The sequence below is a fragment of the Embiotoca jacksoni genome, unplaced genomic scaffold (genome assembly GCF_022577435.1).
Source record: "Embiotoca jacksoni isolate LCO1_2020_lvr unplaced genomic scaffold, fEmbJac1.0.p SCAF_18, whole genome shotgun sequence".
NCBI lineage: Eukaryota > Metazoa > Chordata > Actinopteri > Embiotocidae > Embiotoca > Embiotoca jacksoni.
Genome location: NW_027185318.1, coordinates 3,700,861 through 3,723,166, shown reverse-complemented (window position 1 = coordinate 3,723,166; position 22,306 = coordinate 3,700,861). Strand labels below are relative to the sequence as shown.

At 44.4% G+C, this 22,306-nt stretch overlaps 1 protein-coding gene across 5 annotated transcripts; it reads left to right on the top strand.

Annotated features, from left to right (window-relative positions):
- Nucleotides 1-448: 448 nt before the first annotated feature.
- Nucleotides 449-18,831, top strand: ktn1 (kinectin 1). Of its 5 annotated transcripts, none has more exons than XM_069152174.1 (36): nucleotides 449-579; nucleotides 5,150-5,832; nucleotides 6,073-6,231; nucleotides 6,332-6,448; nucleotides 6,547-6,677; nucleotides 6,814-6,918; nucleotides 7,052-7,192; nucleotides 7,366-7,472; nucleotides 7,704-7,848; nucleotides 8,552-8,648; nucleotides 8,758-8,942; nucleotides 9,243-9,332; nucleotides 9,523-9,560; nucleotides 9,658-9,748; nucleotides 10,031-10,099; nucleotides 10,198-10,235; nucleotides 10,354-10,444; nucleotides 10,632-10,700; nucleotides 10,806-10,843; nucleotides 11,176-11,266; nucleotides 11,381-11,493; nucleotides 11,578-11,662; nucleotides 11,880-11,920; nucleotides 12,035-12,125; nucleotides 12,919-13,005; nucleotides 14,622-14,711; nucleotides 14,832-14,918; nucleotides 15,007-15,096; nucleotides 15,183-15,275; nucleotides 15,389-15,457; nucleotides 15,562-15,645; nucleotides 16,033-16,116; nucleotides 17,186-17,269; nucleotides 17,365-17,457; nucleotides 17,569-17,679; nucleotides 17,801-18,831. In XM_069152174.1, the coding sequence occupies exons 2-36, from the start codon at nucleotides 5,151-5,153 to the stop codon at nucleotides 17,828-17,830; spliced, it is 3,816 nt and encodes a 1,271-aa protein (XP_069008275.1). In that variant the 5' UTR covers nucleotides 449-579; nucleotide 5,150; the 3' UTR covers nucleotides 17,831-18,831. The 5 variants fall into 5 exon arrangements, with proteins under 5 accessions (XP_069008275.1, XP_069008274.1, XP_069008279.1 ...); XM_069152173.1 differs by having other exon boundaries at nucleotides 11,578-11,674; XM_069152178.1 differs by lacking the exon at nucleotides 16,033-16,116 and having other exon boundaries at nucleotides 450-579.
- Nucleotides 18,832-22,306: the final 3,475 nt, after the last annotated feature.

The window sequence follows — 22,306 nt, the reverse complement described above, 5'->3', positions numbered from 1 at the left end:
AACTTTTTTTTTTGCTGTTAACATAATAACACTTAAATCTCTGATGTTTTCTGTGTTTTTTTTTTTGTAATGTAAAATAAAATATATACGTTCAACCCCCCCCCCCCCCCCCCAAAAAAAAAAAAAAAAAATACAGTCTTGATATTTTACATGGTTAAAATGTATGAATACAAATTGCGGTTTGACATCCTCATAGAAATATCAAAGCGCTTTTTAACTCGCGTCTTTTGGACTTTCGGGGGAAGCGCAATGGCCACGCCCCTCATTTACCGTTGAGTGGCGCTCGATTTACTCTACCGGGGACACGTCCGAAAGGCGGGGGGGCTTTTCGTCTTGTCGTGTTTAACGGGGATGCGCCGCTCCGCTCGGCAGTCTGGCACGAGCCGCTAAAAAACAAAACGAGCGCTCCCTCAGCAGGCTGAGACTACGACCCGCCCCCGCGAAGCAGGAACGGGAGGTAGTCGGTGACGGACAGCGCAGAAGAAAGCCAGGCTGGAGCTGCTCTGGGAAGTCCGGAGTCCGCCGGAGTCAACGCAGAGCAACGCCGTTTCACAAGGGAACCACGAACTGAAGCTACAGGTATTTTATCGGATATTCCTTTTTTTTTATTATGTCTCGTCAGAAAGCGGCTCATCCCGGATTTTTTTTTTTTATTTTATTATTATTTTTTTTTTTTTAGCGCAGCTTAGCTCCTCCACAACAGGCCTGGGAGGGAACGGGCCCTCAGGACGGTAACGGGAGAACAGACACCTCCCCCCCGAGAGAGAGACAGGCCGGGCTGGGACACTTTAACTTTACAGACGAGGCCCGCGTGGTTTAAACGAAAGGGAAAGAAAAGAGGTCACTTTTAACCTGCCGGAGACTTCCTCTGTCCTCAGAGGATCGGCCGGCTAACGACGTTAGCTCCCTCATTCATAGCGCTGACCTGTAGCCTCTCTGGGACAAACTTACCAAGTAGTGACGAGCCTTTTTCCTGTTTGCAATCAGCAGCTCACTTCGTGGCCATTTCCAGCTCACCGCTGTGTGGTTGTTGTTGGGGTTTTTTTTTTCTAGTCGTTGGGGAAGTAATCTTTTTCGCTTCCATTATCATTCGGGTATAACGAGTGACAAGATGACCTAGCCGGGCTAACTTAGCAACCCGCAGCCAGGCGTTCGTCTTGATTTAACAACAGCTGCCATTTGGTTCAGGAGTCTGCACAAGGCCGACCACTCACGTTGGGCATCATGACCCAGCGTGCCTGGAGAGGCACTCAGTGATCGGCCTGGATGAGGTGGTTTCGTTCATGATACCTGTGGTGGTACCGTCAACCACATCTGGAGCACGGCGGTCACACGGCTCCTGAAGACCCATGAAGACCTTTATTTGGTTAATTCAAGGCCCCGTTTCATAGAAGTCCCTATAAAGATAAATCCCCAAACTCCACCGGTAGATAAACTCATCTTGATTTTGCTTATTGTTTTTTACTCTATTCAATATTGACCGTGCTTTGAATGCCTAAACAGTAAGAGCAGACCATTTTAGAGGACCAATACGTATTTGTTCATGTTTCCCAACAGATATAATGATAATAATATACAACACCTTTCATACAAGTGCTTTACAGCAAGATCATTACATGCAGTGTAAAGAACATTTAGAAATATAGAAAAGAAATGAGAATGCCTAAAAAAACACGTAAAATGCACGAGAACCGATAAAATTAAACACAAATAAGCAACATGCATTTTAAAGGAAAGGTAGTTCAAGTGCAGGTTAGTTAAAGGTTAATGGAAAGACATATGTTTTGAACTTTCTTTAAAGGTAATAACTGAGTCAGCTGCCCTCATATCTAACCGGTTTGTTCCCGTGTACTTTAATACTTTCCGTTTCGTTTACTACCTCCAATACTTGATGCGGGTGAATTATCAGTTTCTTATCGTTACAGCTTCACTATTTCAGACACAATAGTAGTTTAGATACTGAAGACGGCAATCTAAACTAGATTATTTTCAATTACCAGTAAACACTTTTAGTCTTACTCGAGTTGTTTAATCATCTGAAAGTATCAACACTTTGAGATAAAAGTGCAGCTTTGTGTGGATATGAGCCTAAATTACATTTTAAGACTCGCTGTAAGAAAAACTAGTTGCCGCAGGTTTACTGAACCTCCCACTTATTCAGTCATTTGGAAACCACTCTTATGTGGAATTTCATTTGAATATATTTGTAATGCTAATATTTTCAGTTTGTCAGCGGAGGTTTGAGCGACACTGGTCACATACAATTTTAATGCTGCGTATTACACTTGTAGTCACGTGTAAATATAAACTATACTAGATAAATAATGTACTTCGCAAGAGTAGCTGTAATTTTCTGTACCGTCCTGCACTATTAGTGCGTCTTTTAGTGACTTGCCGCCAGCTTAAAGATATTCAGCGCAGCGTGTTGCACGGCCTGGTTTTTAAGTGCTGTCTGCGCTGCGTTTCGGGGCCTGATAGTTAGCAGGAGTTGCCTCTGCGTACATGGGTCTGCCAAATCGGGAGGCCCGGCCAGCCAAGTGGGTAGATTCCGGGGAGCCAACCGCCCGAGAGGGCTTTTGTCCTGCGGGCTCATTTTGATGCTGGAACAAGGCTCGGGCTACACAAGGAAACTCATGCACCTTCCACTCCGAGAGAAAACGGGGAAGGAAAAAAAAAAAACCTTACGTGACATTACAACTTTTACACAACGTACTCCACCCATACTTAACATGCCAGGAAGTAGTAGCTGCTTTCAGAGTTATTTTACAGCTTTATCAGGTCCGACATGGGAGTTTCCTGGAACATACAATGGATCTGGCTTTAACACACTTCTTGATTAGGTGGCCTACTGAGAGTTGTATTGATATCAGAACCTTATGTAGTACATGATGTACTATATCAGCTGTTTGTTTTGGCCCTCGTTTGTAAATCTTGTAACATAATCTCGCCAGGCTTTAGAAAGTTACGTCATCCAGGATACTGAAATGCATTTCCCTTTTTGGTTTTTCGAGCCTGATTACTACCTTTTTAATGTAAAGTTTTTGGACTAAAATACGGCAGCCCATTATAAATGACACTTCTCACGAGGCTACAAGTAAGAAAACTATCAGACATAAAAAAAAAATTAAAAAAAAGAACTCAAGTAAGGACGAATGTTTGCATATCACGGTGTACAAGTTTGCACAGCGCTCGAAACCAACAGCTTTTTCTCTGTTCATGATTTACATATTTCTAAGAGTTTTCCCTGAGCTGTAACGTACTGAGAGTGGAGGAATTCATACTCTGACACAGATGGCACACAAACCTCTCGAGAGGAATGCAAGTGGATAGGTGGAACATATCAGGCAAACACGGTCAGTCAGCCATTAAGATCAGACATTTAGGTATATTTATTTGAGTCGAAGCTCTTCAAAACAGCTCTTGTTATGTCATGAAAAGTAGAAATACATTTAAAAATTCAGTAATGTTACATAATAAGGAGCTTTCAGTTCATGCTCAGAGGAAAAGGTTAGTGCTTAAAAGACAGAGTTAGATATGTCAAATATTAAACATTACAAGAGGCCGGGTATGTTTTTTGTGTGTTGTTAGAGATGTTAGTGAGAGGAATCAGCATTATAACTATAGGACTAAGCCTATCAGTCCTCAGGAAGCACTGCAGTGGAGAGTTATTCTTAAATGTATTATCATGGGTAATCTGCTTAATCCAAATTACTAAAGAGGTCTGCTCTACGACACTGACTCCTTCGCTGTGTCGCTGCCACAGATCTTGGGTATAAGACAGGATTGTGCAGCACGTCAGGTCACTGGCTGTTGGCGCCACTCTGTACTGTTGACACCGCGGCACTGCCATCGTCACCCAGGGCTCCGCTTGTCCTCGTTTTCAAAAACACTGCGGGTTTTATTTTTGAAAGAAACACGTACGTCTTTTGCACAAGGTGTTGTTGTTGCGTTAGTTTGGGAGACGTACTCTCAAGACACAAAATGGCAGCGCTCAAGAGTGCCTTTTTTCCAAGATTGTCACATCAAACGCATCATCTGGTTGACTTCACAGAAAAAATATATGTGCTGCAAATCAAAAAAAAAGAACTTATAATAAAAAGAGCATAACGGGGGGAGAAAATCAGCACAGATTCTACCCCGGTTCATTCCTGCTGCGTAGCCTTGGTGAGTCACAACGCGTAGTTGTTAACAAATATGTTTGGCAGATGGTAAACTGATGAAGTCTCAGGACCTCTTGACTCTGTAAACTTTTGTCTGCTGACAGAAGAAGAACTTCTCTCTCGGCTTTTGGCAGGCAGCAGTCAGACTGCAGCTGCAGCAGGCCTCAGCCTGTGACATTCACATGTGGGTGTATTTTTGCCTCTTGCAAATCCATCCTGATATGAGTTTAGAATACCACCAGGACGCCCTTGTGGGGGCTGAAGGAGGGAAATGACTAAATGAGACGGTGAGCTCTCTTCTTTTTTAGCCTAGTTGCCTTCCTGATGTTCTTGACCTATTTTGTCCCCTTCTTTTTAAGTCAATGTGAGTAAAGTTGATTCTCGTCTAATAACTTTTTTTTTTCTCTCTCTCTCTCTCTCTCTATCTGGCTCTTGCTGCCCATGTTTCGGGAAGAGGTGACGCTCTCCCTGTGAAAGCTATAAAAACATAGAGTGGATGTCAAGCTTTGTAGCCGCCCAGGGTTGCGTTGTCTAATTGGATCATTTCACTGAGAGAGGCCAGGGTGCGAGAGAGAGTCGTCATTCGCACCCTCTCAGCACTATTGATGTACTAACACATCTTCACGCCTCACGCACACACATCTCATACTTGTACCAGTTCACACATCGCAGACTGCCGCTGCTGGTTGGTAGCAGCGGTTGACCTGTAAGTGAATGTTCTCTCTGATGGGCTCAGGCGAGTGCAGCGACACGGCTATTGGATGGAAACGGGCAGCAACTGAATGCACAGGAATAAATTCATGTTATATTTGGGCTTGTTAGGACCTTCAGATCTCTGGAATTTAGCAGCCTTGGCCTGTTGCCTGTTTGGGTAGAAATGTGTTATAATGCCAATCATGCAGGAAATGTAAAATATTGTCAGATACATACCATAATGTGAATTGGAGAGGCTAAGTAGCCTAAACTACTCTTGTGTTTTTCTCCATCAGAATGGCGGTGGATATCTACGACTCTCAGTACCTGCTCATCCTGGCCCCTTCCCTGGTCATCGCCCTCATGTTCCTCTTCTTCTGGCTCTTCATGAAGGAAACCTCCTACGATGAGGTGCTGGCCAGGCAGAAGCGCGACCTCAAGCTGCCGCCCAGCAAGCCAGACCCCCGTAAGAAGAACGAAAAGAAGAAGGGCAAGAAGAAAGAGAGCGCCGGTGGAGGAAGCAGCGGAGGTGGCGGAGGAGGAGAGTCGGAAGAGGATCTGCGGGATTTCGATGTGGCCAACGGCGCCAACAGCTCCACCCCGGAGGCAGAGGAGGAACCTGCTCCGGTGGCTACTCCAGACCCTGCTCCACCAACACCGACTCCCTATGTGCCTGCTTCGGTGTCACCAGAGGCTCCTGCTGGTCTGAGGGAGAGAAAGAAGAAGGAGAAAAAAGCTGCCAAGGCTGCTGCCGCCGCTGCCGCTGCTGCTGCTGCTCCTTCTGGGGAGCCAGAAGTTAACGGCTCCAAACCTGTCAGCCGCAAGACAGATGCACCTCTGGCTGCGAGCAAACAGTCCAGCCCACCCTCTCCACGACTCGAGGTTCAGGTCCAAGTTGCTCAAGCTCCTGTTCAGGCTCAGACACCTCCCCAAGCCTCTGGGAAGAAGAAGGAGAAGAAGAAACAAAAAGTGGAGCCCGGTCAGTAATCGATAGTAAAGTTTAAAGTGGGTGTGTTGCTGTGTATCTTTTGGAGAGAGCAAATGACAGTAAGAATTACTGAAAGATGGGAAAGTAAAAATGAGCTGCACTAGCTGTTTTCTCGGGTTTAGAGACTTATCCCTGTACCTTTTAATGATAAGTGAATTTTCTCTTTTTATCAGTCTTAAGGGAGACTGGCTGAGACTGACAGAATTCTCCCCTCACTCGTCCTTTTTCTAGTGGATGATCAGCAGGCCGAGGTGAAAGCAGAGCAGGCCCCAGCACCAGTCAAGAAGGAAGCTCCCATTATGGCTGAAACCAAAGTTCTGGATGGTGCAACTCCGAGTGCCACCGGAGGCAAAAAGAAGAACTCTGCCAAGAAGCAGAAGACCGAGCATGGTAATCATAATGAAGTGATCTCACAATCTTGAAACTCTCCAGGTAAACGTTTGAACTTCATCTCTACGAAACCTTTTTTTTTTTTCTTTCTCAAATCCAGTTGATGAAACCCACATTTTGGCAGATTCAGCAGCTTCTGCCAACCACCAGTCTGCACATAACGATGATGTACAAACCAAAGGGTCTGGCAAGAAACAGAAGAATGAGACCGATAAAGGTAAGCGGTAAAAGCAAGGGTTAGAATCTGGTTTTTCTTCTTGTCCAGCCATGTAACACCCTGCTAAACTGTATCTCCTCCCTTGTGTGATTTGACAGAGAACACCGAGGTGAAGCTGAAGGAGCTGCTCTCTGGTCTGTCCAGCCTGGCTCTGTCCGAGGCAGAGGCTGTCAGCGTGATCGCTCTCCTCCGAGAGAAGAGCCCGAACGCCTTGGATGCCTGGCACAAAGTGAGAGATGAATAAGTGATGCATTATGTGTTGTGACTAATGGCATTTCACACTGTTTGCATTTGGCAAGGGATATAATGTTTGTTGTTGAACTTCCAGTGCCTGCTTTTTGAAATGTCTTGTCTCTCACCTGCAGTCTGTGGCTCGGCCCGACCCAGCTGCTCAGGAACGAGAGAAGCTTCTTACCACGCTGCAGGAGGAGGCATCCATCGCCAAAGACAAAGTGAAACAGCTCAGTCAGGTCGAGAATCCATTATTCTGTATAATGAAACACAAACATTTGTATTTATTCACGATTTAATTGTTGCACTGCTGGAATAATTCTGTTGGTTTCAGTGAAGAGCTTCATACTCCCTTTTACTTCTGCGCTTTAGGAGCTTCAGGTTGAGAAGCAAAAGACAGGCCGGGTGGAGTCTGTGTTGAGAGAGCAGCGCACAGCCATGGAGAAAGAACTGGGGGGCATGCAGGCCAAAGCACAGGGCAGCTATCAGGACCTCCAGACCATGCAGATAAAGGTGAAGGCTTGGATTTGACTTATTATCCAGTACAGTTAGTACTAGTTCCGTTATATTGGATAACACAATGTCACTAATTTCAGTCAATACTGTGGGAAAGAAACCAAACCTGCCGTTGTTCTCAAGGCTCCATGCAGAGATGACGAAGACTGAATCCCATTGTTTGTGTGCAGTTTCAGCAGGTGAGGGAGCAGCTGGAAAGCCAGATCACTCGCCTGCAGCAGGAGAACGGGATCCTAAGGGACGCAGTCAGCTCCGCCACCAACCAGATGGAGAACAAGTCAGTGTTACACTGTCGGTCATGCTCTCTAGAGCTCCATACGTGTCTCATGCTCCTTATGAAACATTCATAGTGATCCAATTCGTTTCAGAATTTCAGCTCTTTGCCTGTGTAGCTTGAATTTGTCCTCCTTTACACCGTGTGAAATGCCTTGTGCAGGCTATTTGTAGTTTGTTTCTTCACAGTAACACCCCACTAACCATTTTCATATAATATGCGTGTGCTCAATAGGAATTCAGCAGAGCTGAACAAGCTGCGCTCTGAGTATGCCGGCCTGATGAAAGAGTTGGCAGACAACAACAGCAAGCTGCAGCAGGAGGAGCACCAGAGGAAGTCGCTGGAGGTCAGCTACAAGCAGAACGTGTCCCAGCTGGAGGTACGCTAATCCAGATGCACATTGTGGGGTTTATTTTTTACTTTTGTTTCAGTTTCCCCAGCAGAGCCAAAACAAAATGAACTGAGTCGTACAAAACCTGAGCATGCCGCACAGCTTCAAATATGGTTAGTGGGTGTGGCAGCATTAGCAGGGAAATGGGAGGAGGTTGTAGTGGAAGTCCTGGGGAGGGTTGTGGGAAACAGAACCTGAGCTGGGAAGGTTTTGTTGGCTTTGTGAGCTGGAATGTTTGAGGCTTTGTGATGTGTATAAACAACACTTTTCCTGCTATACACTCAGATCAGCCTTTCCTGTCTTTTCATGGACCACAATCATATGATGGAAATTTAAGTTGCTTGACAGAGACAAGTCTTGGCCAGAACTTCAGAGCAATTTCGAGTTTTAAAAGTCTAGAAAAATCTAATAAAAAAAAAAAAAAAAAGTCCACACCATGGTTTGTAATTTAAGCTTTTTTTTATTAATTTAGTAAAACAGACCCAGAGCTGTGCTTTATTTTTTTTTTCTTTAGAAAAGCGACATCATGAGCTTGTAGAAATTTTCTTGGACTTAATAGAAATCTTTTTTCTCCAAATTGAAGGTTTTAATTCTTGTTCAAAACACCATTGCTCATATTTTATACACACTTGGTTACTCGTGTGGGAGAAAGGTGCTCACAGAGTTACATGTCGCCCCCCCACCCCCTCAGGCCCAACTGCAGGATGCCAAACGAAGCTGGGAAGAACTGCAAAAATTCCTCCACAATGTCAACGCTGAAAGAGAGAAACTTCAGACCTCTAAGCAAGGTGATAAAACATTACATCACCCCCCCAAAAAAATACGTTAAATCCTACCAAATTAAAGTGACTCATCAGGCTACATTTAGCAGGTGAATGTGTGCGTGTGTGGTTGCAGAGCTCCACAGCCAGCTGCTGACGGTGGAGACGGAGATGAACAACAAGAACAAGGAGATCCAGACTCTACACGGCAGCCTGAATGAAGCCATGGTCTCCAAGGAGCGGCTGGAGCAGAAAGTGATGGAGCTCTTGGAGATGTCCCAGCACAGCATGCCGGATGACTCACTGCAAGTCCGGGTTCAGGTGATGCACTGCAGCAACACACACACACACACACACACACACACACAATATAAGTATTTTGTTGTAGATCTTTCAAGCAGAGGCAAACCTATAGGAATAGAAATGGAGCTGCTGGCTGTAATTATATGGCACGGCACCAGAATTGATGTGGACTGAATTGAGAGATAAAAATGAATCACATTGTAGTATTGATTGCTTTTTAAAATGCCTCCCTCTGTGCTGAATCAGAGTGACTTTCTTTCTAAAAAATAAAAGCAACAACACATTCTTAATGCTCACGAATGCAATCTCTTGTAACAGGAGCTTCTGAATGAAAACAAAGGTCTTCAGGTCCAGGGAGAGACGTTGCAAGTCCAGAATGAGAACCTGCAGGCTCAGATCTCTACACAGGTAAATGGGTCAACTTGGCTTGATTATAAGATGCATACCTACATAGCTCTCTGTGTGTGTGTGTGTGTGTGTGTGTGTGTGTGTGTGTGTGTGTGTGTGTGTGTGTGTGTGTGTGTGTGTGTGTGTGTGCGTGTGTGCGTGTGTGCGTGTGTGTATGTAGGCTAATGAGATTTCTCAATTTCCCATTTAGGCCACGCGCGTCTCCCACATTGAGGAGCTACAAAAGCTGTAAGTAAGACTTTTACAGACATCGTGATTGCATGAAGTGATGCCATAGAGCTCTTTTTATTCATGTTCTCTTATATCTTCCCGCTGTTCTTCTCAGTCTGTCTGAAAAAGAGTTGCAGCGGAAGAGTCTCGAGGATTCTCTAAATGCAGAGCGGAGCAGTGGGGCCAGTCGAGAAACTAACATGCAGGTACAGTCAGAGGGGAGCGCTCCATCTCCAGCTTCTTATACTAACATTGCATCGGTTCATTAGTCGGCAGGAATTTGTTGTTGTGTTGAGAGGGGAGTGTGGAATGAAGACTATGTACATCAAAAAGAAGGCATGTTCGCATTTGCAGAGATTGGGGCTTCAGATTCTGCATAGCTTTATAAACCTGAGACAGAAATGAAAGTGCTGTGTGTTTGTTTTTTTAAAATGCTGGCACAGACGGTCAGATCCTGAAAGTGTCTCCTCTTGTGTTTTCCTCTGCAGGCCTTGCACAATGACAACATGTCACTGAAGACAGAGATTCAGAATCTGCAGGCACAGATTTCTGATCAGGTCAGCTTTGTACTGTGACTATTTTTTACAAGTAAAACGTTTTTAAAAATGTTTCTGCTTGACACACCCTCTACCTGCCTGTGACTCTCCCCATGCAGACTGCATCCCAGCTGGCTCTGGACCAGTTCCAGAAGAGGTAAGTGTATAAAAACGAGAACATGTAATAAATACATCAGCTGGTTGGACTTGTTATTCTGGTAAAAAATAATAATCCATAGTTAACACCTAAGTGTAACTCTGCTTCCTCTCCACAGTGTCCGGGAGAAGGAGGAGAACATGAAAACTGTGGAGGGCCTGTTGGAGAAGGGGCTGATCCAGGTGGCCAACAAGGAGGAAGAGCTCAAGGTGTCTTGTTTTCTCTCGTTTAGAAAGAGACAACTAAGCGTAGCAAATCCTCAAACTGCCTCACACACATTCCTAACTGTGACTGACATCAGCAGCCTTTAATTGACTCTACATTTCACTGCCTGCTTTGTAATCACAATCTGTAGTTGGCAAAAACTTTTTAAGTAATTGTTTTTCCACTTTGCAGGCTGAAAGAGAAGAGAATGATGCACTAAAACAAGAAATCGAATGTTTTAAGAGAAAGACAGCAGAACAGGTGAGGTCTAAAATCACCATTTAAAAATGATTTCTAGAGGTTTTATGATTTCTCTTCTGTATAGGTTTGTTTACATTTTTATTTTTATTTTTCTCCTGATCAAAGGCAACATCAGAGTTGATCGTGGAAGAGCTCCAGAGCAAGTAAGATCAATCAAATTAGATTTTATGAATTGTAATAATGCAGAAGCACAAAAGCCTAGATGAAGATATGAAGACGTCATAATTATAAAACATGAAACGAAAGGCTACTACAGACATCAAAGCTAATTCCTCCTGACATTCCCGAGACGCACCCCTGGTAGTAATTTTTACAACATCTGGTTTCCACTGGCATGAGAGGCTTTCTATTGTTAAATGTCCTCTTGTTGTGGATATTGTTTTCCTGTCGGTGTAAATATCAGCACATTTTGTGCAGCTCCAAGACGTCCTGTGTAGAAAAACAAAACAAAAACCTGTTTCACTGTGCTTTACAGGATCCAAGAGAAGGATGTGAAGCTGAAATCAATGGAGGAGAGTCTCCAGGCAGCACAAGACAGCTGCTCTGCCAGAGAGAAGACAGTTGAGGTGTGGACTTTTCTGTATCAAAGAAAGGGACCACAAATGTTGTTCCTCAGATCATGTGCATGGTGTTTTCCTTCTTCCAGCTTTGTTTTGAAGCAGGTTTTTTTTGTCTCCCAGGCTTTGGAGCAGCAGTTGGCTGCCCTGCAGGCAGAGACAGAGCAGCTGAGACAGAAGGAGACATCAGAGGAGCTGACCAGTTCTGCTAGCCAGCTCCAAGAAGTGCAGGCTCAGTGAGTTAACACAACACTTCACCACGTAGCTCTCTAGCACTCTGATTTAAGATCAGACTATTGAGCAGCGCACGTGACCCACAGGCTGGCGGCAAAGGAGCAGGAGATCCAGACGCTGCAGGCTGAGCTGGAGGCACGGACAAAGGAGCTGATGGAGAAGATAGAGCAGGTACATCAACAGGTGAGCCTGCTTGACAAGAGACTTCCAGAGCCACAATGCAAACAAGAGGAAGAGACAAACCCTTTTTTTCCAGCAGATATTTTGACCAGAGATTTGTGAAGCTTTTCGACAATTGGAGTTTATGTTCTAGTTATTTTATTTGTCTTTTGAGTGTCATATAAGACATTCAGGCCAAGTTTTAACTGCTTCTCTCCTGCTCATACAGCAGTCCCACACAGCAGTGCCAAGCCCAGAGTTTCTTACAGCGTGAGTAACGTCCCATGCTATAACATATAGCGTTCTTCCAGCGCATGTTTTCATTTTCTGTACGTGACGTCTGATGCTGTTCATAATGAGATGGTTATGCTGCTGTCGCGACAGGATGTCGGCGAAGGAGAGCCTGGTCTCCAGTCTGCAGGGTGAGCTGGATGAGCTGAGGGACTCCCTGGAGCTTCACAGGAAGAAAAACAACGTAGGTTTCCCACAGCGATGACCTGAACTAATAACACCACTGGCAGCTCTAGTCGAGTCCTTTTGAGTCGAGGCCCGTTGTGTGCTACCGCAAAACACCCCTACCCCCTCCCCCGCGAAGAGTTGCACACTGCATGTATCCATACTCCCCGTTATCCACTGCCACTTTGTCTCGCTTTTTGTTCTTTTTTTAAACTGAATCATTGGAAACCGAATAGAAAGCTTTCTTAAGCTAAGATTGTGTATTGTGGCATGATTATATCGCAGTACCAATGTCTGTTTTGATTTGGATTGCCTAAGCTGAGTATTGCATAAGAGGCCTCCCAGCCTACTCTTGTGGTGCTCGCCGTTGGCCATGACTGTTACAGCAAGCTTGTTTGTGCTTGTGGGTGATTCAGAGCATTAGAAACTTGCCTATCTTTTATTTTTGAGGAAGGTATATTTGTTTTGAGAATCATATAAGCGCATTTGTGTTTTTATAACTATCTACTCTCTATTTTTAGACTTTATAAATTACATTTGTTCTCAGAATATTGTTGCTATACATATCTTGCATACTGTGCATGTTGCTTTTACCCACATGTGGTGTGAGCCCGGGGCTCTTGAGACTATTTCTCTCCTACTTATTTTTAGCAGATGGAGCATGGGTGAAAAGCAGAGTGTAGTCATTTTTAAACTGAGAAATGCGTTCGGTTTGCTCTGTGACTCTACCAGTGTGTATTTGAGGGCCACTGAATGCATTTTCCGTGAGGCTGAACTGAACGTAGTATCTTCTCTGGAACTGACCAAAACAGGAGCTTCGGGAGAAAAACTGGAGTGCAATGGAAGCTCTGTCAGCCACCGAGTCCATGCTTCAAGGGAAACTCAGCAAAGCTGTCAAGGTTCGACCCCCCCCCCTCACCTCAATCTGCTTCACTCTAGTTCCAATCTGATGCATTCCCCCACCTCAAAATGCTGTCTTGCCATAATTGTTTCAATGAGATTTATTTTCCACCATCAACCATAACAGCGCTGCATACTCATTTACCTTACTTCCACTCCTCCCTTATATTGTTTGGCCTGAAGATTTGAATTGGCTGTGTGCTGAGCTTGTTGAACTATGCTACCCCCCCCCCCCCCCCCCCCATGGGGCATCTCAGACTTTATTATTTAAACAAATATCGGTTTATTTAGTGTAAATGTGTACTTGTTTTTTTCTATAAGTTCTGAACTATAAAAGATCTCTTCTCGCCCACAGCTCGGGCTGGTGCTTGGAAATGAGTGTGCAGTGACATAGAAATTCACTAGATATCATTAGATGGAGATTCATGGTAATCATTTTTGCAGCTTCCTGTCTTTGTCATGTGGCATGGCATGTTTTTGTTTTTTTGTTTTTTTTTCTCCCTCTCCATTCTGCTTTGTGACATCATACCGTCAATATCACCCGTTAATCAAAGAGAATCTGTTTAATTTATTAAAATTGTATTCTTTCTTTTTCATTTTAATGAAGTGTGCTCATTTAAAGGTTGTGATGATGCAACAGTGCTGTCATGTTTCTCAATGCTCTGTACTCACAATGGAAACATGTTTGTTCTCCATCAGGAACAAACAAATGCAACCAAATGTAAAGCAAAATCTTGTGTGCAGTTCATGCAGTTGCAGGTCTGTTGCAGTTGCGTAGACATGGAGCTGGTTATCAGATAGCTGCTCTATTAAGTTACAGCAACGTGTGTGTGTTTGTGTGTATATTTTTGCCCACCCCCTCACATAAGGTAATGGTACATGCTGAACCGTCTGGCAGCAGCTGCTCCTCTGCCATTTGAGTACAGTAGAAAGCACCTTCTCAGAGCTGATCCAGGGAGTTCGTTGGCAGCTGTTGTGTACTGTCAGTGCATGCTGGTCTCTTCTATTCATCTGCACACTTGTCTCAAAGCTCCCATGTGACAGTGTGTTAATGTGAACAGTGGTTAGAGTGCCAGCTGGCTAGTGTTTGGCATACATTCTCCCTTCAGGCCTCGGAGTGACAGTGCATGATGCTGGATTATTGTTAGAGGACTGATAGCTACCTTTTTATTTAATTTATTGAAGAGTTTCAAGGTACTTATAATTTCCTGAAAGCAGATTGATGTATTTGTGGTTGCAGGAAGACTGAAGTACGTGAGATGCTCTGAATCTGAGATTGCTGACACTTGGTGTAGGTGTGGTCTGTTGAAAGCTGCTGATGTTTTCTCAGAGTAAATGGAAGTGGGAGTGAGGCAGCATTTATCCTAATGCCCTGAAGTGATAATACAAGATGCTAAATGAATGATTCCTGCGCCTTTTGATTGGAGCAGCCTGATGAATGAACTGCTGACTGGTGTAAAACAGGAGGCGAATAAGAGAAAGGTTGTGGTCGTATCTGTCTAGATGACCACTGGACCTTTTCATCGAAGTGTCTGAACTATGTGAACAGTCAGGTCTCAATTTTCTCTTTCCTTTTGTTCCTTTTACACGTTGCCCCCCTCCCATCACCTCGCAGGAGAACCAGACGGCGCTGGCAATGTCTCAGGCTGAGTGCCGAGATGTCCTGCACAGACTTCTGCCCCACGTGCCTCTGCCCTCTGAGCAGGTATGGGTCACACTGGGTTTTTTGTATTTTTTTTTTTTTTTTACCTCCATGTTAATTGTTTTTGAAACATCTTCCCATTGTGATGTGTGACTTCACTTTTCACCGTAACTGTCCACTTAGAACCAGCAGGAGTGGCTACACAGATTTGAGAGTGCAGCAGCGCAGAGCTCAGCTGCACAATCCAGCACAGCATCCGTGGACTCTGAGGTAAATAGAATAGTAGACATGTGAAGTTGAACATCGCTCCTTTTTTTTTTTTAAGTGAGAGCATCAATAAATAGTATCCTCACGGTAGGGGCTGGCTGCGAAGTTGAAAGAAGCCGAGGAAACCCAGAGGATTCTACAGAAAGACTGTGAGACGTACAAGAAGGTTTTGGCAGAGACGGTGAGAGAAGGTTTTTTTGAGTTTCGGTGGCGGCTGCTCGCTGGTCTCGCTTCTGAACTGAGCCGTCCCGCTTGCTGTATTCACAGGAGGGCATCCTGCAGCGCCTCCAGAACAGCGTGGAGCAGGAGGAATCTCGCTGGAGGGTGAAGCTGGAGCAATCGCAAGGGGAGCTCAAAGAGGTGGGTATTCAGGTTCAGCAGGAAACTACTGAATACCAAAGCAGGGCGGTGATAGATGATCACGCCGTGTGCTCACTATCGTGACGTCAATCTTCGTTTTCGTTTCACTTCAGATGAACCAGAAAGTCACAGCTCTGGAGCAAGAGGTCGAGAGACTAAGTGACGGAGCCGAGTTGGACAACGTCAGTCTGCTTTTCAAAGACACTTATCAAATGTACGCTCGCTGTTAAATCCTTGTCAGACCTGTTGTCATTTTGTGTGTCTGCGCTTCTGTTGTGTTCTGCAGCTGAGACGAGAAAAGCAGCACTTGGAGTCCGAGTTGGAGAAAGCGGAGCGCGAGAGTGCAACCTACGTGACAGAAGTCCGAGAGGTGAGCCCAGACTGGACATCTTCTCCTCCATCCTCAGCCGTGTCGTAGTGCTCAAACTCCTCTCTGTTTTGTGTTCATATGTTTTTTTTCTGTTTTTTTTTTTTTTTTTTTTAAACATCCTTCATACGATATTCACAACACACACATTAAATAGCACACATCTTTCACATAAGCACCTCCCGCAACAACGCAGCGACACCACTCTCCATCATGCGCAACAGGAATCCTTCATTTACCACCGCACGGCTCAGATGAACCTGAGAAGCCTTCAGTTTTTTTTTGTCGCTGCTTCGTGGGCCTGATCACGTAGACTGTGTGCTGGTAGTGCTGTCCTGGATCACCTCCCACAGACGCCCATTAAACAGATCATCTCAAACTTAATTTCAGCTCAAAGATCTGTTGACTGAATTGCAGACCAGGCTTGATGGCTCATATGTAGAGGCTATCAGACAGAATATGGAGCTGACTTTGGTAAGTGTGGCTCACCCTCTAGCTAGAGCTGCTTGTTTTTGTTTAAAGTCTATCCCTTGTCGCACTGAGCGGTGGCTCCACACTGACTTCCACTGGACGCGACTCTCCATCTGCTGCAAAACTGCAGGTCGTCATTCATAACCTCTGGGAACTCGGAGTCACCTGCATGTGACCAGCAAACATCACAGATTGTGAATGGTGACTCACCTTCACACACTGTAATACTGACAAGACTAATGCTTCCTCTTCTACATTTTCACTTCCATCACCATTTTCACATCTAACAAATGGCTTATTATTCGGCTTCTGCTCTCTCCGCAAAAGGCCAGAAAAACGCCAATGTTGTCCATCGCTGCTCTAATTCTTTAACTGTGATTCACTCTTCAGCCTCCAAATGAGCTTCATCAGTCTGTTTTTGTCTCAGTCTTTGTCTTGCATTCATGGCGTTTGAGATTTGAATCAGATTTCAGTAGATTTACACAGCAGCGCTATCACAAATGAAGGCTTCTAATAATATAAAGGAGGATGTCACCAAAAAAAACCCACACATGATTAAGTGTTTGTAGTCAACACTTCCCTACGGTGTCCAGTGACAGTGTACTGGCGAACGAGTGGATGTTCCCTCTGTTACTTCGTCAGGTGAATAAAACCATCAGTGAGTTTATCTGGCAGCCCTGGAGACATGAAAAGAAATGGCTGCTGCAGTGTAACTTTCCAGTCTTGTGAAATCCTGTTTCAAAGTACACCGTGCTGCTTTATGACAAGTCATAAAAAAATGAATGTATTACTCAAACTAGACTTCCTGGATCGTGACTCATCCTGTCATCCTGCACCTGTAACAACATGCCCACACCGGCACGGTGCTATTTTTGTTTGAACATTTTTTAAGGAGGACAAACGGAAACTCTGCAAATGTTACGACTCTTTTACTTTGTAGGCAGTGTTGGTAGGAGGATTCGAATAAATACTCTTTGTGCTCTTTATGCATGAATAAACTATGAACAGGAACTGTCATTGTGAAGCTATTACACGATAAAGAACATGATGATGGGTGTGTTTTTGATTGCAGCTGAAAACCCAACTCACTGAGACGCTGTCCAAGCTGGAGGCGGAAGAGAACGGGAGGCAAACGGTGGCTGGTGACCTGTACAAGGTAAGAGGGATAGTTTGTTCCTCATCACACTACTGATGAAGCCTGAGCTTCAGGCCACGTTGCTAACAGGAGGAAAATTTTGTTCCTTCACACAGGCCCAGCAGTCTCTTGATCTGATCCAGGGGGAGCTCTCTGAAGTGGCAGACAACAGCGAAGAACTGATTGAGAACAGCATGTCGTCACAGAGGGTAAGAGTCCGTTTGGGTGTCCGAACGGGATTTCTTTCTGTGGATGGGAGAAAGCTTTTACATTTTGGTGCTTTAATATCATGTTTAAACCAATCTTTGTGTCTGTGTCAGGAGGAGATCGACAGAAAGGAGAAAATGACTGCAGGACTGAATCAGACGGTCAGAGAGCTGCAGCAGCTGCTACAAGCCGTCAGCCGGCAACTCACGAAGGGACAGGAAGGGGTAAGGCCTGTAACTGTGTTCCTGTTCCTCACAATACCATGACACTGCAGTATCTTCGTCTTTTCTTTCCTCTCAGCAGTGTATTTGAATGTGGAGTTTGAACACGTGTTTTTCCCTCCAGGAGGCTGACAAACATCTGCCCAAGGTATAGTGAGAGGAGGATCGACCCCTGCGCAGCTTCCCTGACTGCACTACAAAGACCACCTTTGACCTTCGGTGTCATCACTACCACATCACACCATACGCCACCGCCCCCCTCCCCCTCACTCAAACTTCCATCACCTCACCTGTACTGTAAGCAGCCTCCAACTGACTCTGGCTGAGGAACTGGCAAACAACTCCGAGTCACTGTTGGCCACAAGGGAGCAGGGAGAGGTTACTGTTAAGTCCAGACACTCCAGGCACTGTACCAAATCACACACTACTCCCCTCCCAGCACATTCCTCTTTGTCGTTAGAAGCATCGCCAGTTAATTTTTATTCTAAACTTAAAAAATGACATCCAGCATAATTTAAACTATGTGGCAACCATTCCTGTTTTAAATCGCCTGTATTTTTCAATGAAATCTTTTCGAATAGTTTTTGTTGTTATTTGTCTCGAGGGCAGTGATACAAATTTCCAACTTGACTAAACAAACTTTGGGTTTTCAGTCCTTTTCTTCTTAACTTAAAAGATATGTATCGTTAAATGTACCAGTTAGGTCCTGCTGAGACACCATGTTGTTGATCTGTTTGCCGCCTGACCAGAAAGAGAAAAAAAAAAAAAAAATCACAACACTGCGCATCAGCGTGCATTCATGAATTCATAGCTCCATGCATACCGTGGCTCAGTACTAGGTTGGAGAAGGGAGATCGGAAGAGCATATCAGAAGGGTCACTACGTGACCGTCACTGTGGAGATGCATGGACACATTGTGGTCAAGTTTGTACTGCAGCTCCAAAGAGAATATGGAGTCTGTGACCCTGGCTGTGCAAGGAGAAGGCCAGGTCAACAGTGTAGAGGTTTTTAATCCTACTGCAACTACTCTAGGAATAAGCGTCCCATATCATCTGTAATCAGCACTCGCTATATTGTTGCTAAATTCATTAACACTGAAGATTTTGTTCTTTTTGTAACGGGTGATGTTAATAAAAGGGATGCTTGATAAATCTGTCCGGCGTCTGTCCTGCGTTTCTTCTTCTTCTTCTTCTTTTTCTTCTTCTTCTTTTTCTTCTTCTTCTTTTTCCTCTTCTTCTTCTTCTTCTTCTTCTTCTTCTTCTTCTTCTTCTTCTTCTTCTTCTTCTTCTTCTTCTTCTTCTTCTTCTTCTTCTTCTTCTTCTTCTTCTTCTTCTTCTTCTTCTTCTTCTTCTTCTTCTTCTTCCTCCTCCACTGCACTTCTTTCTCCTTACCACTGTGGGGCAGCACACAACCTTAGTTGAAATCTCAAATTGATTCATAGCCTTGAAAAACCCGAATGTGGAGAGGGAAACTACAAAGCCTCTGTTCATGTAGCTTTTGCTGGCAGGTAAATTCAGCTTGGCAGTACACAATAAACATGTTTGTCATGCAGCGGTGTTATTTTAGGTAAATGTTTTGTATGACAGTAAGGAAGCTCAGACACTCTGCAGCCTCAATTCTGGAACATTTGGGGTGTGACCAGTTTCCTGTGATGGTAACATGCTGTATAATCCCTCATAACGGGACACCTGCACGAGGTCTTGCAAAATATTTCCCATCAGGAAGTGAGAAGGCAACTGGTAGCGAAAATAATCCAAAGTTTCCAAAGGACGACTCCTGCGCTGGTTGTCATGTTGGAAAAACATCAGTCTGTTGTCAATCACTTGACACTAAAAGTGAAATCATGAAAGTAAACCCTCAACCTACATGTACACTAAAACATGCAGAGATGCTACGGGTGTGACTTTTATTTGTAATATTTTCAATGATCTTTTCCATTGAAAGGATGCGTCCAGGTTCTGAGTAACTGGGTCTAACTTACATTTGACTTCAACTGCACAAAAGCTCTTACTTTCACCTTTTGCATGTTAAAAGGCTTTTTAAAAACAACAGGACTGTTGTGCTGGCTGTGGGGTCAGGTCAGGAACACCAGCAACATGGGATCAGCACATTCCTCACATTCTCCCACACTGTCATGCTGCAGTCAGCTGATTGGAGATCTGGCTTTTACCTACATGGAAACCTCGCGACGAAACATGCGCCACAACATCTTCAATGTGCTTGTTAAGTGAATCGCACGGGCTACTACACCATATGTACAGAATCCATTTCTAAGTAGCTAATATACAGTCTTGTGTTGCCTGGCCTGGTTTCTTCTCTGTAAAATACACAAGTTGTTTCCAATACATTTCATTGTATGTAGATTTCTACACAGTAAATTTAAGAAAGGAGGGAACTTTCCTACAGTTCTGCCACGGTATCCAACCGGATGTGGCTGACAGTTCTTGGGAAAGCTTGACAAGTCATCCTCTGTTGGGAAATGGCAAAGACTTTAAAGTGGAAGAACCCAGTGATGAATCAGCGTGAGGTTACACCGTGTCAGACGTTGACACATCCTCTCGTCACTTGGACAGAGAGTCTAAGGAGTGAAGCCAAAGAGCAGTGGGGAACTTAATAGGGGCTTTATTTTGTTTTCTTTGTCATCATTGCTCACACTCTGTATTCTTAAATTATGCAATCTGGCTTGCTGCAGTCGGCCTCTGCTATGCAACGCTTCTTGCCTGGCAACATTTGACTCCTCCTCCTAAACATAGACTTGCACTCACACTACGCCAGCAAAACTTCAGCAGAGCAGCCCACTCCCTGCATCTGCTCTCCATCAGTGTGGTATGTGCTAGAGAGCCTTTGATCCCCACCCCCCTAAACTCTCTTGTGTGTGTGTGTGTTTGTGTGCGAGTTTGTGTGCGGGTGGGTGAGTCAGACAGATGTAGAAAAGACTGTGGTGCTCTTTTACACAGACAATGCCCAGTGGATGAAAGCAAAGCGGAAAGAGACAGTGGCACAAAAGAGCAGTAAACATTCATTATACCCACAGCGCCGGCCGAGGCCAGCCCCGAGCCCTGTAGTTATGGGCCTAATGCAGCTTGATCCTTGGGCACAACTGCTGAAGAAGCTGAAGTACACTCATCTGTGCTATTAATGGACAAGCATACGTAGCTATGAACAGAACCAACAAATGGCAACTATTTGAGATGTATTGCTTACAAGTGGAAAATCCATCAATGTTGTATCTTATTGTACTGTAGTAGTTGTAAGTTGTAGTACATATGGGTGGGGAGGCAAATATCTTCATGGACCCCAGTGACCCCCCCCTACTACCTTTTGTTTTTGTGTCAAGTGTTATTGCACCTTGAAACTGAACACCGGTTCAAACAGAAGGCCGTAATTGAAGAGGCCGCACTGCCGCCGCCGAAGGGGCCTGAAGCAGTGGGAGCACCTCCAGCAATGCAGGTTCTTGTGAAAACAAGACGAAGGCAGTAAAGTGTTGATGAGACTTCCAGACAAAAGTGGAGAAGTGGCACATTCATCGGAAAGGCGTGAGAACAACTGGACGTGGGACATTGGAAATTGGCATACTGGGAGCCGAGAGGTTCTTGATATCCTCAAATGAGACGTGGACATTTGGTTACATTATTAGTGTCTGTGAGTCAGTATCCGAAGAAGCACTTAAGCAAATTAGCAGGCTTTGGTGTTATTATTAGACTGATTTGCATCTTCTCACATGGCCATACAGCCAGGTGACTGATAAAATACGAAAGAATGAAATAAACATACCCGTGGGCCTGAAACCAGCAGAAGGAAAGATGAAAATAGGCAGCTGGCCAACAATATGAAATGATGAAAATGGGCCGTAGTATTGTGAAAATAAAACTTCCAGGCATGCAGATAAATAGTGATGTCATTAGGTTGTATAATCAATCACATGTATTAGCCAGCTGCAATAAAGTCATAATCAAATAAAGCCCTTTAAAGAGCCCAGGGGGTCACCAGCAAAATAAGCAAATCTGATTTCACCATCTTTTCACTCTCTGCGTGTTATCTCAGTCAGGAAATGTACCAGAAGGATTATTTTCACCATGTGTTGCCCAATATTCAGCACGATCCATTGGGCCTGTTTAACTTCATGCATTTTCAGATTTATAAAATGAGACATTTCTCTGAAACAGCAGTGAGCCCTGGGAGGTGCATGCGAGGAGGCTCGCACATCCAAAAAAATAAAATAAAAATGAGCAAACCCTTATTTTCGTTAAGATGTATTAAACTGGAAACTTTGCTAACATATCAGAAAAAGTATGATCCCTTTAAGAATTCCCAGATTGTACTCTTTGTTTACATAACAGAAGGTGCGATCCATGGATCTTCCGAGGGGGGGGTGGGGTCCTAAAAGGACTGTTGCACTCTCGCTTCCATGACACAATTTCTCCAGAGATAAATTAAACGCAAAATATTTTTAAAGCGATTATCCAAATGCATTGAAATAACTATTCACGACAAAAAGTTTTGCCAGAAATCCCGGATTAAGTTCAGAGAAGGTAAGCGGACCACCCCTACACAAAAGTAAAGAACAAGCGAATGGTACGCTCCGGCCCTGCTCCTCGCTGTTTTTTGTGTGCGCGTTAGAGCGGATTCA